This window comes from Eptesicus fuscus, chromosome 1 (genome assembly GCF_027574615.1).
Source record: "Eptesicus fuscus isolate TK198812 chromosome 1, DD_ASM_mEF_20220401, whole genome shotgun sequence".
In the NCBI taxonomy this organism is placed as follows: domain Eukaryota; kingdom Metazoa; phylum Chordata; class Mammalia; order Chiroptera; family Vespertilionidae; genus Eptesicus; species Eptesicus fuscus.
Window position 1 is genome coordinate 10,755,602 of NC_072473.1, and position 18,812 is coordinate 10,774,413.

The 18,812-nt window shown below is 47.4% G+C and overlaps 1 protein-coding gene across 1 annotated transcript in view; it reads right to left on the bottom strand.

Moving 5' to 3' along the window:
- MAP3K15 (mitogen-activated protein kinase kinase kinase 15) overlaps positions 1–18,812 on the bottom strand; it is a 75,782-nt gene that overhangs the window by 1,967 nt on the left and 55,003 nt on the right. Inside the window, exons 19-27 of the mRNA XM_054714896.1 lie at positions 14,813–14,970; positions 7,357–7,540; positions 5,917–6,073; positions 5,111–5,315; positions 4,224–4,409; positions 3,494–3,599; positions 2,345–2,443; positions 2,221–2,287; positions 224–336 (exon numbers count right to left, since the gene is read on the bottom strand). Of these exons, the coding sequence (XP_054570871.1) occupies positions 224–336; positions 2,221–2,287; positions 2,345–2,443; positions 3,494–3,599; positions 4,224–4,409; positions 5,111–5,315; positions 5,917–6,073; positions 7,357–7,540; positions 14,813–14,970 (1,275 nt within the window). The remainder of the gene's footprint in view (positions 1–223; positions 337–2,220; positions 2,288–2,344; positions 2,444–3,493; positions 3,600–4,223; positions 4,410–5,110; positions 5,316–5,916; positions 6,074–7,356; positions 7,541–14,812; positions 14,971–18,812) is intronic.

Genomic DNA, 18,812 nt, shown 5'->3' on the forward strand with positions numbered 1-18,812 from the left:
TGAGAGAAACATATCAATTGGTTGCCTCCTGCAGGAGCTCCGGCCAGGGCCGGGGAGGAGCTTACAACAAAGGTACATACCCTTGACCGGAACTGAACCTGGGACCCTTTGGTCTGCAGGCTGACGCTCTAGCCACTGAGCAAAACTGGCTTAGGGCTAGAATATTAGCTGTTAAATGGTCTCTCACACAGACATAAGTCAGAGCAAGTTGAAAGTCACTCACCATTAAAGCTTAATTGTGATGGAGAGTGGCACAATTCTTGAGTTTTCTGTTTTGGGGTTTGCCGTACAAGATTCTGGTATGCTCTCTCTGTTTGAAGTAGGCTTTTCAAAAGTCTGGTTAAAAAAAAAAAAAGCCATCATTCCAGAGAGTCTTAACACCATTCAACTCAAATATGTCTTTAACACTAGAGATTGACCCTCAATCTAGTTTCTTCAATGTTTCGTGAGCAGTCTGTACATGGGTAAATTCCTTGTTTCCTCCCCTTGGGAAAAAAAAAAAAGACTAGGGGAGTATATTTTTTCTCAAAATGTACCATGAACCAAGATAACCCAGTGGAACTCAGCCAGAATGATCTGATAACTTCAACTTGTCTCCCTAAGTCAGATTAAGTCACTGAAACTAGTGGGCAGGCTATTTCCTCCTCTCGGGGGACTAAGCTGAGGAGGTAGAAGCCTGCCGTACAGGAACTGGTCTCACAGATGCTCATACCAGCTATTCCCAGGCAATATCACTTTGGGCAGTAGGTACGATCTTCCTGCTCTGCCCCAAACACAGCTAACGCACCTTTATACTGCAAGGACAGTCCTGCTTTGTAGGAATTTAATGTTTGTCAGGCATTTGCAATTGTGCTGGCTGCTATTTACTAATTCCTAATTCTACGAAGACTGGTAACATCAACAGTGGAGAATAACCTTTGAACCTATACACAACATTTTTTTGAATTGGTAATTACAAACTTTACCAGAAAAACGTTTTTTAAAAGTGCTAAGTATTACTATCAACATTCACATCTGTCATATTTCAAAAACTTCAAAAAGTATGCCGCCACCACCACCAGTTCATTGAGACTCCAGATCTTCCTAAAAAGAAATGATTAGATCTGCCTAAGTAAGATTCAACGTTAGAGATCCCTAGGGGTGTATACAGCTTCTCTTCCAAAATATGTACACTTGGCACCTTATCCCCATTAAATGTCAATCAACATTATGATCATGGGGCAAAAAAGGCATCATTTGGAACCAACACCAAATAATTTGCTATAGCTGTGGCTTATGCTTTTCATAAATCCATTGATATGATTTCTCCAGTGCAAACAGGAATTGTATTTTTCTAATAATTTTAAGCACCTACTTTGTGCCAGGAAGTGAATAAAACAGACCTGCTCTTGGGGGAACCTCATAACAGTGCCAGGGTCCCTTGGCTGGGAAGGCAGTCCATGAATGCCTGCCGAGGGAATCCTGACAACCCACAAGGAAGAGATTCAAAGAGGTAAGGGCAAACTTCCTTGGGGTCAGGGTTATGGGCCAAATGCCATAGTAGAGTGCTAACCAGTCCCCAACTTGGCTACTTCTGTAGGAGTGGGCTGCAGATGTCCACTGTACCCACAGGCCATGCCAGGGTTCCTATTTGGCAAAAAGACACAGAAAACTCCAAGATGCTGCTGCCTTTAAAATGGCTAAGTGCTGTGCAGCCTGGATTTCCAGTATAAAAGGGAGGCATTTAATGGGTCAGTTGATGTCAGGAACCAAGAGTCGGTCAAAGGATTAACTCTGACCTTCAGTAAGTTACTGAAACTAGGCCCACTTCCTCTTGCCTGAGGACAAAGCATTTCTTCTGTAGCCGCCCTTCAACTGCCACACCCTTTATCTATAGTTAAGACTTTAGCGGATTATCTAGGTCAGCCCCCACCCCTCCTAGGCATCCACCCTTCTAGAAATCACATATAAGGAATGCTGTAAAAATAAAGTTTTGAGGCTTGATCAGAAACCCCTTTGTCTTGCCTCCATTCTTTGCGTCCCTTGTCTGTCTCTCATTCTCTTAGGTGCGCCGCCTCGGTACCCCCGTTAGAAGACCCCGCAGGTCGGGGAAAAGTTGAGAAACAGAATACCCCTTTGCCCAGTTCCCCGGTGGTGAAGGTTCTTTTCTGAGACCTGGGTGAAGCACTCAACTAAATCAATCGCCTTGCTGGTTCAGGTCATTGTCCCACCCTTACTGACCTGCCGGTCTCCTGCTTCAGACGGTCCAGCTGGAGGCCCAGATCCCGCTCGAGCTCCTGGTGCTGGGCTTCCTGGACAAGTGCTGAAGTGAGTCTGGTACCTCCATGTATTGCATGTGCTTCACTTCCAGGTGGGTCTGCTGGGGGACCATCCTGGCCCACCTCCTCTGGGTCCTCATTCACCCCTTCTGTTTCCAAGGTGGGCTCAAAGTGGGCTCGGAGCTCTACACAATCATGGAAGAAGAAGCAAGGACCACGGTTCAACAAGACCAGAGCCTCGTGTACCTTTTATGTCCCGCGCCAGCAAACAAAGGCTGTTCAGAAGCTGGCCCTGCCAATGCAACACTGTATTGGGACTGCGATTTTAAAAATGGAGAGGAACTATTTCACTCAGTTCTTGGCAGTGCAAAAGTGATCACCCCCAGTTTAAAGATGAGAAAACAGATTTAAATGTGTTAAGTTAGCCAAGGGAAGTTTTGTGTGTTTTTTTAAATATATTTTTATTGATTTTTTTTACAGAGAGGAAGAGAGAGGGATAGAGAGTTAGAAACATCGATGAGAGAGAAACATCGATCAGCTGCCTCCTGCACACCCCCTACCAGGGGATGTGCCCGCAACCAAGGTACATGCCCTTGACCGGAATCGAACCCGGGACCCTTGAGTCCACAGGCCGACGCTCTATCCACTGAGCCAAACCAGCTTCGGCCCAAGGGGAGTTTTAAAGAGGTACAATTAGACTTCCAACCTGGCCTGTGTACATTTACTACAGAAAGTTGCCTACTTGGAGCAGGGAGTAATGCGGTCCTGGGGATTAAAGAGCTTCTCCCGGAAGTTAGAAGCTGAGCTGGGCTCCCATGCATTCGGGGGAGCAGGCAGAAGACAGGGAAGGAGTGAAATCCAGAGAGGAAATGGCAGTGTCAACACAGGTGTTACAAATCTTCCTTTGCAGGAAGAAGTTACCACAGAAAGAATCAACTTGAGTAGTAAGCAGCTCTAACATAAGAGTTGACAAGAGCAAAAGATACCTAGAGATTCTGAGAGGAGAAGGCACCATTCAAGTCTCAGCCAACCAGCAGGTGTTCCTAAGGATGCACTGTAGCATCTATGCTAACTTCTAGATCATGAGTTTAGTCTTGGTTAGGCCCAGGGGGCACAGAAATACAGCGCAGGAGAAATTCTTAGAGTCAGAATCTTAGCCCCAAAGGGTCTGTGACAGTATTGCTTTATTGCAAGGAAGTATAGCCAAGATGAGAGAGAGAGAAGCAGGCACTTACCTGAGATGAGAATGACGACTGCAGCCATCACCGCCCGCTGGATGATGATATCCATCACAAACAGCCACTGGGCGTTAATTAAATGGTGCCTCAACATTCTAGTCACCTATAAAACACAAAAATGCAGATTTCTGGTCCACTACACTTCTAAGAAATGAGTTTTTACTCATTCTAATTTCTACTCTCTGAGATTAAGTGTTAACCATTCCGCTCTGCATTTCTACCCTACTTCTCTTTCTTCTGGACTGAGTCTCCAAGCTGACCCTAAGTCGTGCTGGGGTCTAGAAGATGGGTACGGTGATCAAATCTACCGCACTGGGCCTCTTCATTGCTTATTCACCGAGCACTTACTGAGCACCTATGAAACCTCAGGCTCTGTGTTGGAGGCTTGCGACACAAAGCTCAGGCAGACATGGTCTCACACCTGGAACAACTGCTCTGTTTGGGCAGACACATAAGCTTAAACCCCAAACCTAGTCAGCTGGCAAATGCTACTTGTTCCCAAATCCTGCATTCCTGCTATTTGTGGCCGAATGCAATTGACCTATTCACCTGCAATTGCACATTCAATGTTTAGAAGAACTGAAACCCAGATTCAGGTGTCAACAGGTGAGAAGAGATGGGGACTGTGAAAGAAGATGGTAATTGAACTCCATGGGATTGGCTATGCGCTGCTTCAGTGGGCTTCCTGCTTTCTGGTATGTTCTCTAGGGCCACATAGAGTACTTACAACATTCTGAAATCCAAACAGTATCAGAGGAATCTGACTGAGTAAAAAGCTGTCAAACTTTAGGTCCGCCTTTAGCTCTGATATCATGGATGCCATCACTCCATGCTCCTCGGAGTGGATGAAGTCCCTCAGGATCCCAATTATTTGCTTGATGTGGTCGACTGCGAGGTGCGGTTGTTCCGAGTTCTGATCACACACACACACACAACACACACACACACACACAAATCACTTTCATTGAGAAAGTCCGAGAGAGGAAGCAAAATTCAAGAAGTATTGTGGGAAACTAGATTAACTATTGTCCATGATGCATTTGCTAAAGAACTGTGGATGCCTCAGGTGAGATGGGATCTCTCTTCCTGGAATTCTCTCCATCTTTTCTGTTAGAGGGTTATATGGCCCTCCTTCTCGCTGGCCCCCACACACATGCAACTAAGCCCCCTAGGAATGTTTCAGGCATCCTGTTTAAACCCTTTTAAGACCCGACCTTGAACAAGGCTTTTTCAAAAGGGACAGAGTGGGGCAGTGGCCTCTTCCTGAAAGGACCTTTCCTTATCTAAAATAAATTTTCTCCCTAAACTGGCTGCTCTAGAGCAGGGGCAAGGGCTCAGAGCTCCTGGGCTTTGCGCTGCCATTTGGCTTATTTGCCACCAGGGGGCATCACAGACCCATGCATGGCCAGATTCACTGCAGTGTTAGGCAAATGGTTTCAGCAGTTTCTCCACCTCCCACTACCCCCTCCATTGTATTTTCTTTTGTTTTGTTGGAGGGATGGACATTGGGAAATACTTATGGTGATTATTGTAACTGCAGATGTTCCAGGGTAGCAGGAACCTCAGTCCCATTGGATCTCTCTGGGACTTGGACACACTCCCCCCAGCCTATACCTGGACCAAGTACTCCTGCAGGTTGGAAGCCAACAGGTCCTGCCCATCCCAGAGGATTTTGTATAGGATGACACGACACTCCCGGTCCTGGTGCAGCAGGAAGAGACCCAAGTCCCTGTCCTCAGGGCTCAAGGCTGCATTCTGGTCTGCTGCATTTTGGTCTGCTGCCCTCTGGTCTTCCGTGATGCAGCTCTCATCCCGAACCCTGTGGACAAACACAGGTGACAAACAACCCCTGTGTCCTGAGCAAAGCTGGTATTCTAGGACCCCATGGGGGAGGGACTAAGAGGTGACTCTGCAGTGTCACGTTCAAGAAGATAAAATTACAGGAAGCAGGCTGATGGAGGAGAAATGCGGTGTGTTTTCTCTCTTAGCAGCAGTGTTGGGAGAGGGAGGATAAAGGGGGAAGGAAGACTGAAGGGAGAGAAGGGAGTTCAAGGGATAATGAGAGGCAACTGGGGAGGCAGAGGGAGAGGAGGGGGGTTAAAGGGATAATGGGCAACTGGGGAGGCAGAAGGGGCAAGGGAAGAGGGGGCGGGAGAAGAGGGCAAGAGACCAGAGAGAAGGGGACAAGGAAAGGAGGAAGGGAGATGTAGGAGGGGAAAGACCAGTGAGAGAACACACTGCCCTCCCCTTGCACTGTTGACCCCCCTGCCACCCGACAGATTCAGTAGAAAGGAACAAAAGCCCTTCAAGTCCATCTGATTTCGACCCAGTAGGTATTTTGTAACCACCCCGCCCCTCCGCCACCCCATGAATGAGCAGCCCTCACAGGCCCACTGCAGAAGGGACAGGGCAGACAGTACCTGAGCACGTTGCAGAGCCCACGCATGGGCTCCCAGGCATTCTCTAACCTGTTTGGCTGGGTGTCCAACTCCAGGGGGTCAGGGGTTCGTTCTCTGCTGCTAGAGCCCTCAGATTCCCCCAATATGCCCAGGGTCAAGGCAGTCACCTGGGAACCCGCTGTGTGGGGCAAACATAAAGGGGCAGAGGCTCAGAGAGGTAGGGGTAGGCTTAGAGAGGGAGTGTGCAAAAGGGAGGACTCGGAGACTGAGAAGGAGAGACACAGGGAGGACGCTGTGGGGGTCAGAAAAGCATGCTGGAAAGAAAGTTCAGAGGGGGAGGATAGGGGCTCAGAGGTGGAGGATGCTGCTGAGGAGGCTCAGAGAGGGACAATACTAAGGTGGGAGACTCCGGAAAAATTCTGGGGAAAGGATCAGAGGGAACTTGCTTGTGGGGTGGGGGGTGCTCAGAGAGGGAGGATGCTGATGGGGAGGTTCAGAGAGGGACAACACTAAGGTTGGAGACTCAGGAAAAAACACTGGGGAAAGGACCAGGGGAAGATGCTGGGGTGGCGGGTCGGTGCTACTCAGAGAGGAAGAAGGGGGAGCTAAAAAAGGACGGAGGCTGGGGCTCAGCGAGGGAGAGTGTTTGTGGAGGCTCTGAGAGGGAGGAAGAAGGCTCAGAGAGGGAGGCAGTGGGCTGGGAGAGTTGCCCACTCAGAGAAAGACGGCGAGCGAGTCTCAGAGAGGACCCATGCTTGGGCTTGCTAAGACTGTGCTGCTCTAACTGCAAACCAATACCCAAGGGTCCTGGTGAAATGTATCTTCTGCTTCAGCAGGTCTGTGATGGGCCTGGGGCTCTGGGTTCTAACCAGCCCATGGGAAACACTGATGTAGCTAGTTCTTCTCTGGGAGCAAGATGCTGAGACACTCTGCCCTGCAGTCAGACCCCAGCTACACCAGGGAAAAGAAAACTCTTAGGTCATTGCCAGCAGGACTTATTGCCCTAGAACGGGTCGCTGGGCTATAATGGGCTGTGGGCTGCAGCACAGCCACTATAGGCAACCTCCTCTGACATGCCCTTTAACCAAGGTCCGGAGCCACATAAGGGAATAATAGGCCAGGCTCCAAAAATGAAACACCAGGCCCTGCAGGTGGGGAAGACACAAAACCCCAGCTAGAGCCCCTCTGGCTTCCCTCCTTGGCACAATCCCCAAAAAAGACTTCAACAAGGTGGGTGGCAACGCTGTCACCTGTGGGGCTCCCTGCGTCCTTGTCAGGAAATCACATTCATTGGCTGTGTTTGGACAACCCCACACCTGCTGAACCCCCCCCCCCCCCCCCATGATTCTTCTATGAAAACAGGCAGTGTGGCTCACTTAGCACTCTGGAGAGCTGGCACTCTTTGAGCAACAGAGAACCCAGGGGCCCAGGGGGTCACCCAACTGTCCTAGTAGGCCTCACCTGATTGCTTGAAAGCAATTCGGGTCTTCTTGCCCTTGTTCACCTGCCTTAAGAAATCCTTTTGGAGCAGGTCAGCGGCGGTGGCACGTTTGTGGGGATCAGGCTCGAAACAGGATAAAAGGAAGGCTCTGGCTTCAGCTGAAAGGACTTTTGGAATCTCAGGGTGGATCTTAAACAACCCCACCTGCATTTTGAGGGAGAAGTGACCAATGTGACAGTGAGGCCTCGGGGAAAACAAATGTATACACCTTCAATACAAAGCTCCCAAGCTATTATCCTGAGGGGCTGGGGATGGATGAAGCACAGCAGCCTCAATGATTGGTACCCGTGTCCAAGCCACAATGGCCTCTTGGAACTTTGCCCAGCACTGTGGTCGGCAAACTGCGACTCGCGAGCCACATGCGGCTCTTTGGCCCCTTGAGTGTGGCTCTTCCACAAAATACCATGGCCTGGGCGAGTCTATTTTGAAGAAGTGGCGTTAGAAGAAGTTGAAGTTTAAAAAATTTGGCTCTCCAAAGAAATTTCAATTGTTGTACTGTTGATATTTGGCTCTGTTGACTAATGAGTTTGCCTACCACTGGCCCAGCAGATTGTGGAGGAAATGATGCTGGGGCAGTTTCAGAGCCTAGGCCTTAGGAGACTTTGGGGCTTCTGTTGCAGTCCTCTCCGAGCCCTGAGACCACTATGCTGGGGGAACATCCAGGTTGAAGGGCCATGTGGACGAAGGCCTCCAAAAGCATCCTGTCCCAGCCAAACCAGCACATGATTGAGCCTGGGTAAGACCAGAGGGAGAGCCAATGGTTAGCCCACAGAATCATGGGAAATATCAAGTGGTGGTTTTTAGCTTCTATAGTTTTTGGGTGGTTTGTTACACAGAAGATACATGAGATGAGGCTGGGACCGTAGCCTGCAGCAGGATGCTCTGAGGGGGCTCCAAGGTATCTGTGGTCTGTTCCCTGATGCACAGGATCCCCAAAGGACGACCCATTCACCTTTAAGTGCATTCACAGCCCCAATCCTCCACCTCCAGCTGCAAACCATGTGTAGACCATGGAGGCTGGTACCTCATGCCCCACACCCTTATCCCCCTGGGGTACAACTGGCTGAAGGAGGGGACCTGCCCTTTCCTCTTCAGGCTCCCACTTCTGGCCAGCTCAGCCTTGTCCTGCTAAAGACTTCTGACCCTGTGGCCTGGAGGAGAGCAGGAGTTGGGGCTGAGCTGTCATGTCAATGTGACATGAGAATGCTTCCACAAGTCCTGCTCATCCATCTTGCATAAAGGTGCCCATCGGGGGTGACTCCCCTTAGAGGACTTTTTTGTCTTAAAAGTTCATAATCTTCCCTGCATCTTTTTAGAGCCCACCTGACAAGCCTTGGGTGTTAAGCCCTTCTGGACTCCAGATCCACCCCATTCCCAGCTCCTTGGCACCCCCAGGGGGCTGGCCTGGCCTCCCTTGCTCCCCTAAGTGAGATCTGGATGCTGCAGAGAATGGCCTTTTGACTTCTCATAACCAAGTCCCTTGACCAGGGTGCAGTAACCATCTCTGATGCCCTGCGCATTGTGGGCTGGAGAGTTTGGGTTTGGGGGAGAGGGCGTGGGAAATTACTAACCAACGGGGATAAGGGTTCAGTTAAGTAAGATGAGAAAGTTCTAGAGAATTGCTGTACAACATCATACCTGGAGTCAACAAGACTGTACTGTGCACTGAAAAGTTTGTTGAGTAGATCTCACGTTAAGTGCTCTTACCACAATAAAGTAAAATACTGAAAATAAGTTTTGGATTTTGAGAACACTAAAGCTGGATGGAATTCAACCCCCAAGATCTGAAATGCAGGATGCATTACAGTTAGCATTCTTTACCTGAGAGGTGGAGACATGAGGGCACTGGGGGAGGGGGGGGAGGGGGGGCACGGAACCAGAGACAAGAATTCAGACAAAGACCCAAAGTAAGGGGTGGCTTGTCACCGGGGTCGCAGAAAGAAAAGAGCAAATATGGGTGACACGCTGGCACCCTGTAAGTACATTACTTTTAAGGGTGCTTTGCTGTTAACTCAAAGGTCCTGTTTTAGTTTCGCAGGGCTGCCATAACCAAGTACTACCAAGTGGGTGGTTTAAAAGAACAGAAATCTAGTCTCATAGTTCTGGAGGCTAAAAGCCTGAAATCAAGGTGTCATCACAGCCAAGCTCATTCTCGGAAGGCTCTAGGGGAGAACCCTGCCTTCTTCCTCCCAGTTTCTGGTGGTGGCTGGCAGTGCTTGGCGTTCCTTGGCTTGCAGACGCATCACTCCGATTTCTGCCTCCACTCTCACAAGACCTTCTGTCTGTCTGTCTCTTCACATCATCTTTGCTGTGCCCGAATTTCCACTTTTTATAAAGACGCCAGTCATATAAGATTAGTCCCATATAATTGATCCCATTTTAACTTGTTTACCTCTGTAAAGACTATTTCCAAATAAGGTTACATTCTGAGGTACTAGGGATCAGATGTTCAATACAATTTTTTTTTGGAGGATACAATTAAATCCTTAATAGTCATTTTAGGGGAAAACAGATCCTTTTGTTTTAGACATGTCCCAGAAGTTTCTTGAAAATTTCCTGAAGGATTCTAGAGATACCAGAAATAATTTCTACAGCCTTTGCAAACACAGGGGACACTATTTAATAGTAGCTTTCTAGATAGGAAAAGATGGTTATGTAGGTAAATGCCTGTACTCACCGCCTCCCATAACCACATCAGAATTACAAAATACAGAACAACCATCATTCAGAACCACCTGAAAGCTGGCTGAATGGAAGTCCTACAACTAGAGAAGTAAAGAAGAAAGCACATTGAGACTGGTAGGAGGGGCAGAGGTACAGAGCAGGCTGGTCCAACACCCACATGTGATGCTTTTTTAATCAGGAGGGAGATGGTCTCTGCGGAGACAGCTCCTGAGGAACAAGGGGCCCCAGCCCCACACCAGAGCCCTCCCATCCCAGGGTTCCAGAGCTGGGAATTAAAGTACCTGTTAACTACAGGTTGTAAAAACCAGCGGGGATTAAGGCTCGGTGACACCAAGTCTGCCAGGTGTTCCTTTTAAAGGGCCGGTGCATGAACTGAACTTACAAGGTCCTGCTTCCTGAGCTCTAGTATCAGGGTGAGGCTCTTGGGGGACCCACACACATACGTGGAGGAACTGGACTCTCTGGTATTGGGGCAGGAAACCAAGGGGCAGCTTTCTCACAGACAGGGGTACTCCAGGGGTCATTGTTCCTGTGCTGGGACCTACCCCATCATAGAGCTGACTGGAAGCCATATCTGTTTGCTCCTGCTCTGCCTAGTGATTCCCTGAGACCTCGCCCCATCTAATTTTCAGCCCCACCCAACATGCTTGCAGTGGCTTTAGCTTATGAATGGCCTGTCCTTATTTAGGCTTCAGACTTTGCTAAAATCTCTTAAACAAGCATGCCCCCAAACCTATCAATAAAAGGCCCAAGACCTGGCACCAGCACCAGCCTGCCTTGCTTCACAGGTAAGCCTCGGCTGGGCACCTCCAAGCCCATGACAAATAGCTCCTGCAGGGTGGACCCAGGCAGTGGCTGACTTTGCACCTCCCTGGAAGCCCTAGAGTCAGTGCACCTAGTGGACAACTTCAGACCATAGAATATTACAACTCTGTACATCCATAAGCGACACACTCAAGGGGCAAATTCAGTGAGCACCAAAGCCCCACTGAAGCAAGTCCTGCTCCATAGGGGTGTTTCCTGCATAGCAGCTCTCCCACCATAGCTGTAGCTGGTCGTCACAGCCAATTGGCTTGGAGGTCAACTCCTCCCAGTGACGCCAACACAATCAAGGCTCAACTACAAGAGTATGCACATAGCCCACACAGGGACACACATAGAGTGTCCAACTCAGGTGACTGGGGAGGCTGATCCACTGGGCCCTACAGGACATCTACCACACAAGGCCACTCTACCAATTCCAGGAGACATAGCAGTTCTACCTAATAACAAAAACAAACACAGAGAAGCAGCCAAAATGCTGAGACAATGAAACATGTCACAAATGAAAGAAATAGAAGCAAGCAAACTACTGGATACAGAGTTCAAAACCATGGCTATAAGGTTACTCAAGGATTTCCATGAAATTTTCAAGGATCTCATTGAAACTGTCAAAGACATGAAAAAGGACCAGTCAGGAATTAAGCATACATTAACTGAAATAAAGAATAATTTACAGGGATTCAATAGTAGAGGATTCTGAGAATCAAATCAATGATTTGGAATATGAGGAAGCAAAAAACACCCAATCAGAAGAGCAAAAAGAAAAGAATCCCAAAATAGGAAGAAAGTGTAAGGAGCCTCTGGAACAACTTCAAGCGTACCAACATCCGAATTATGGGGGTGCCAGAGGGAGATGACTGAGAGCAAGATATTGAAAACCTATCTGAAGAAATGACAGAAAACTTCCCTCCCTGATGAAAATGAACTTAAATGTCCAGGAAGTGCAGAGAGTCTCAAACAAGATGAACCCAAAGAGGCCCACACCAAAGCACGTCATAATTAAAATGCCAAGGGCTAAAGACAACATCTTAAAAGAAGCAAGAGAAAAGCAGTTAGTTACCTACAAGGGAGCACCCATACGAATGGACTGTCCACCGATTTCTCAACAGAAACTTTGTGGGCCAGGAGGGAGTGGCAAGAAATATTCAAGGTGATGAATAGCAAGGACTTACAACCATGATTACTTTACCCAGCAAAGCTCATTTAGAATTGAGGGTCAGATAAAGAGCTTCACCAACAAGGAAGAGGTGGAGGAGGAGGGATTAAAAATATGAACAATAAAATGGCAATACATATCTATCAACAATTGAATCTAAAAATCAAAATAAACAAATAAGAAATCTAATGAACAAAATAAACTGGTGAATAAAATAGAATCAGAGGCATGAAAGCATGGAATAGACTGATGAATCCCAGAGGGAAGGGGGGAAATGGGGTGGAAGAGATTAACCAAAGGTCTTACCTATGGACACAGGCAGTAGGGTGGTGAAGGCCTGGGGCAGATTGAGAACCGGGTGGAGGGGGGCAATGAGGGGGAAAAGAGGGACATCTATAATACTCTCAACAATAAAGATTTAAAAGAAAAAAGAAAAAAATAATTACCTTCACACCTTTAAAAAGAATAGTAGCTATCTAGTTTGCAATGAAAACTGACCTTATGTACCAACCTAAAAACCTCAATATATTTTCAAAAACTTTGTATAGATAATTAGCTAACTTCCTCCCTCTTCTTCTTAAAGAGTATACCCTTCAACATTTCATACTGGTAATACTGGTTTGGTGGTGATGAACTCCTTTAGCTTTTCCTTATTTGTGAAGCTCTTTATCTGACCTTCAATTCTAAATGAGAGCTTTGTTGGATAGAGAAATCTTGGTTGTAGGTCCTTGCTATTCATCACTTTGAATATTTCTTGCCACTCCCTTCATGTCCTATGTATGAACTGAGCAAGTCACAGCCTCCAGACAGGTTTTCTGAGTATTGCAGGAATTTGGACGATCAGAAAGCAGCCAGCCATGGCTCTCAGGTGGACCCTGATGTTTTTCTCGGTTCCAGCTACTATTTATTCCAAGGCCTGTGATTGAAGCATCAGGTAAGATCTTCAATGGCCCGTTGGCTCCACCATGGATAGACATGAAAGGGCTGGGGAAGGTCTCTGTTGTCCTCCAGTCCTGGTGTTCAGGATCTAATTGGGACTGCAGGTGCCAAAGGATACTCATTGACTTGAGTTCTTGGATTTGGAGCTTCCTGGCAGTTGCTGGGAGGGTGGGAAGCTCTGAGAACCTTCTGCAGGGGGCTGGTCTGAGGAAAGCAGCCACAGCACCTGCAGTACCATGAGCTGGACTCAGCTCATGGGCACAAAGCTGCACTCATGCCTTTCAGTTATTTCTAGCAAAGAGGCTGAGCTGGAGGCCTGGCAGAGATGAATAGCAAGGACCTACAATAGCAAGGTAGGCAGAGAAGTAGGAAGGAAGAAATCACATTCTGGAATCACATTCCATCGAGCTGCTTTCATGCCCTGTAACTTCATTGTCCATAAGTAGAAGTAGTCATTTTACCTTTTGTGACTCCCCCCACCCAGTTCCTTCTTAGCCTTGGGACAAACAAAAAAGCCCAACAGAAGGTCAGTGCTAGTAATGGACTCTTAAAGCTATAGCCCTCTTCATCTTTTCCAAGTGTACATGGAGCCACAAGCCACAGACCTGACCTTGGACACACACAGCTGTCCTGGCATCAGCTTCCCTTGGAGTCTCCATCAATCATGTCTCTTCCTCAAGGGAGCATGCCCAGTGGTAAAACCCCACCCACAGTGGCCAATGATCCTATGTAGGCCTTCATGCACATGGGTTGCTCTTCCTGTTAGCCCTGGGAGGGTTTTATTTATTTATTAATTTTTAAAATTACTTCTAGGAGGGTTTTTAGAACAACAAAGGAAACACCACTGGATACCCAAAGTTCCACCTTTTCCAAACTCACTGAGAAACCTGTTCTCCACAGACATAGACCCATGTGGCCTTTGAGCTTTACCCAGTATAGGGGTAAATACAGATTCCAAATAAGAGGCTTAATTCTCCCCACTAAAAATAAGGGAAGAGGCACTCCTCTTTTCTTAGAGCATTTACTTTAGAAAACTTGTTAGTTCTCTGACTCTTTGAGATGTATGTCAATATTTTAAAAAGCTAAGTTAAGCCTCTTTCCAGAAATGTCTTTCTGAAGGACCCATGAGCCATCTGAATGTCATCAGCGAGGAAGATGATGCCCCTATCTATTGGAGGATAGGAGCCCAACTTCAGTGACACCTCACTCCAAAGCTACCTCATGTCTTAAAGGTCTGAGTTATTTTTCCTTTGGGAGAAACCCATTAGCTAACAGATGGTCACCCCAACAAATCTCAGGTGAGCTATTATGACCAATGGTGTTGTCCAGTCTTTGCACCTGAGAACTAGTTAGCTTTTTCTCTTGAGAACATGGAAATGGTTGTACTGCTTGGCTCAATAAAAAGATGACCATTTTTTCTGTCTTAGCAGATTGCCTATGATGCACATCCCACTCTGGTTGAATGCTTATTCAATAAGTAGAGGCCCGGTGCATGAAATTCATGCACAGGTAGGGTCCCTAGGCCTGGCTGGCAATCAGGGCCGATTGGGGCCTTCCGGCTGCTGGCCAGGGCCTCCCTTCCCTGGCTGCCACCTTCTTTCCTTCTGCGCTGCCCCCTGGTGGTTAGCGCACATCATAGCGAGCAATTGGTCTCCCGGTTGAACTCCCACGGGGACAATTTGCATATTAGGCTTTCCTACATATAGGTAAGACTGTATCCTTTCTCTTCTATCTTTGTAGAGGGGTTTCTGAATTGGGAGATTTTAATTATATTTCCCTAACACCAGCGACTTAAATCACTAAACATTTCTTACTTTGTACACTGCTACTTGAGGATCACCAAGTTCATAGAATGGAGGCTTGCCAGTTGCCATCTCAATGATGGTGCAGCCCAGGGACCAGATATCAGCCGCGGACCCGTACCCAAGAAATCCATGATCAATAATCTCGGGTGCCATGTACTGCAGAGTGCCTATTGGAAAAAAAGAAAACACACATTATGGGCACCCTATTGCTTCAAAACGAAGCAGACCATTAGTAAACAAGTGTGTGAACATTAACTCTCATATTAATAGCAGATGGGGCCTGGTCTCAAGCATAAATGATGTGGTTGCATCTTTTAACCAGAGACATGCAACATGTCTTCCTTTAATACTAACCATGTTGAGAGAAGATTGCTCAGCCTCTTGAAAAATAAATGGGCCCAATTCAATAAGCACATATCAATGCGTGCCAGATAGAGGGATACCAAAATGTAAGAAACACAGTGCTGGACCTTTGGCAGCTGCCTAGTGAAGTACAGACATCATGATAATGGTGATGATGATGGTGGTGGCTGTAAAAATGGCAAAATGTAGTAAGTACCATAACAGGTGCCTGGTTCGAGCCAGAGAAAACTATTGCTGGGTCAATTTGGGTCGCTGAGAAGTAAAGGCCAATACAGGATTAGATACATGAGAGGAGAACTGTTGGGGAGAATATATATGAAGGATAAAGGCGGGGAACAGGATGGATGGGAAGGGGGAGCTGTCAGACTACAATGAAGGTCTGACGCCTGGGAAAGGAGAAGACAAAGGAAGAATTGGGTAGGAAGGGTCTCAAATGGCACAGCAGAACTCAGCTCCAGCCATGCCAGCGGGGAGTCCAAAGGTTGCCTACTGTGAGTGTCCCACATTTGTTCTAGTAACCCCACCGTGCTGAGTCATTGGCTAGGAAGAGTCAGGGTAAAGCATGAGCATGCCATGAACATGGTGGCAGATCCAAAGGGGCAGCAGCTGGGGCTGCCAGTGAACCAGACTCCTGCTGTAAAGGTCTTGGAGATGGACAAAGGGATTGGGAGGACTTCTAGGCAAGGGGAAGAGCTTGAGCAAAGGTCCATGGATGTGAAGTCTAGGGTGAGTCCAGGGAGCTACAAGTGATGTCTTACATAGGGCAGGGGTGGGAAGAATGAAGGAGGCAATGGCCAGGGCCCAGCCCAATGGCAAGCTGTGTATTCCAAAGGCTTTGGGCTTTTTCCTGTGGCCCATGAGCCACCACAGGGAAGGTGGTGATCAGACAGGGAGAAGAAGGGGTTGGCTACTGAAGGACTGTTGCACATATAGGAACAGGGAGGGCATCAAGGGCTCTGGCAGTAAAATCCTGGAAAATTTGCTTTCCTTAAAGCTGGCTTCCAAAAGGGCTTCATATCTTCCCTAAATGCACTCCCCCTGATTTGCGCCCACACACTGCTCACCCGGCCAGCCATGGCTCTCAGGTACCTGAGAGGGGTGCAGAGTTCCAAACAAAATGATCAGTAGATCCACAGATACTGATCCAGGGGCCTCCTACCCAGATCAAGGGGTTCAAAGGGTTGAAATAGTAGAGACTGAAGGTAGGGAGTGTTGACAACAACTTCTTTAGAGAGAACTGTGCTGGGAGCTCTACCCTCTCTCATTCAAGGGATTGTAGAAGGACTGTCCTCAGAAGGGTGTGGGCCCATAGTGACTCAAACAAGTCAGCATAAATCACACTTGAAAGGAGGCTACATGTGTTAGCATCTTCCATGGGCTCCTAGAGGTAATGTTAGAGCGCAAAGTTTCAAAATTTAATAATATAATGAACAGAAATGAGAAGTAAGGTACAGCTTCCCAAGGACTCAGGGGCCACCCCAGTTTCCCTGCCCAAGCGATGGGCCCGGTGGAAGGGAGCCCTACTTCCTCCTACACAAAGTCTTTTCAGGCTCCTTGGAGGCCCACTCAGAGTTTCATATGCATGTGTGTCTCCTGCAGGTAAGCTGCACAGATAGCTGGTTCCCATGGGAACGAAGCAGCTTAGAGAAACTGTAGGAGACCATAGGTTATGCAGTTATCTTCATGCTCTTCTCACAGCAGGTGAAAGGTGCATGAATCCTAGATACCAGATGTGAGACCCATTGTAGAAATAATGTTTTAGGGTCTTTTAAAAAGGAATCCTGCCCAAAGGCAGTCCTGGATCCCCAGAAAGAATGAGAGAGAGAGAGAGAGAGAGAGAGAGAGAGAGAGAGAGATATTAACATAATGCAAGGGGTAAAATACTGGGGGTGGGGGCAGGGTACAGCCAGCTCAAGGACAGGCCCCTAAACATGGCATGGGAGCTATATTCAGAGGGACCCAGCCAGAAAGTGTTAATAGTAACAGCACACAAAGCCAGCCTAGATCAGTGTGAACCAAGTGAAAACGAGCTGTGGCCCTTTCCTCTTCTCCTGCAGCTTGTCCAGAGGGAAGGAGAAAAGATCCTGATTCCAGTGCTATGTGCCACTGGACCAGCAGCGACATGGGAGAGTCTGAATGAGGACCAGAATGTTCACTAATATGGTAGCCGGAACCCTTCCAAGTGTAGACTGTGTTTGCTTCTCAAAGTGCCATTAAGACTTTCTCTTTGAGAACAGACTGGCAGCTGTCAGAAGGGAGGGGGGTTGGGAGGCTGGGTGAAAAGGTGAAGGGATTAAGTACAGATTGGTAGTTACTGAATAATCATAGAGATGTAGAGTATAGCATAGGGAATATACACTGAGTGGCCAGATTATTACGATCTCTGAACGCATAATAATCTGGCCACTCAGTGTCTATCCTATATAATAAGAGGCTAATATGCAAACTGTCCCCTAGACCAGGAGTTTGACCAGGAGTTTGACCAGCAGGCAGGCCGGCCAACCGCCTGTAGAGAGCACCTGGGAAGGCACATGGGCATTTCTTTAAATTGTCAGCTGAATCCAGGGCGGTAGGCAAAGCCACGTGCTGGAAACACATTCTGCCAAAAGGCAGAAGTGTTGTCAGCTTGACCTTCATTTCTGCCCAGGTGCCCAGAGTGGGTTTTATTATGTAAATCCAGCCAAGCACCAGGAATGAATAGGACCCGGGCCCACCCTAGAATGTGAATCTTTTAGTAAAACTTCCTGGTATTTGGGGTATAAAATAAACACACTGTATCAGCTCTGGGCCACTGTTCCTGTCCCTGCCCAAGTCAGAGGACAGTGGTCCCACACGGCCCCAGCTTTTTCCTTCTATCTGTGTGTCCGTCTCTTTCTTTCATTTTCTCAATCCCCAGCCACCCCTACTCAGGAACTGGACCACTCTCTAGCCACGCTGGACTCGGAAAAGAGAGAAATATTTATAACTGCCCATGTCCCCTCCCCCTGGTCAGGCTGGCCAGACTCCATCCATGCACAAATTCATGCACCAGGCTTCTAATACACACACACACACACACAGAGAGTGGCCAGATTATTATGCATTCAGAGATCATAATAATCTGGCCACTCAGTGTAGTTACTAATATTGTAATAACTACATATGATGCTAGCTGGGTACTTGAAAATGGGGGAGACCACTCTGTAAAGTACATTATTATCTAACCACTATGCTGTACATCTAAAATTAATAAATACTGAATGTAAATTGTAATTGAAAAATAAAAATAAATAAGAAACTAAGAATTAAAAAGACTTTCTCTTTGTTATCTAAGGGTGGCTGGGAAAGTCATGGGAAATGACTGGTGCCCCAAGCAGGTTGTAAAAGGCAGTGGGAGGCAAAAACAAAATGGCTGTTATGATTACACCCTCTGAGTCCGACATGTTTAACATGTTGATTACGCCCATAAACTCAATTCTCTCAAAAGCTCCTGCCAGCTCTACTAACCCATGACTTCTAAGTGCAAATTAGTATTTATTTATTTTTATCAAATCTTTCTGTTGCAATTGCTATGAATCAGGTACTGGTCAAAGCACCTCACCAATATTAACTCATTTAATCCTCACAACGGCTCTATGGAGTAGGTACTATGAGCATCTGTTTTACT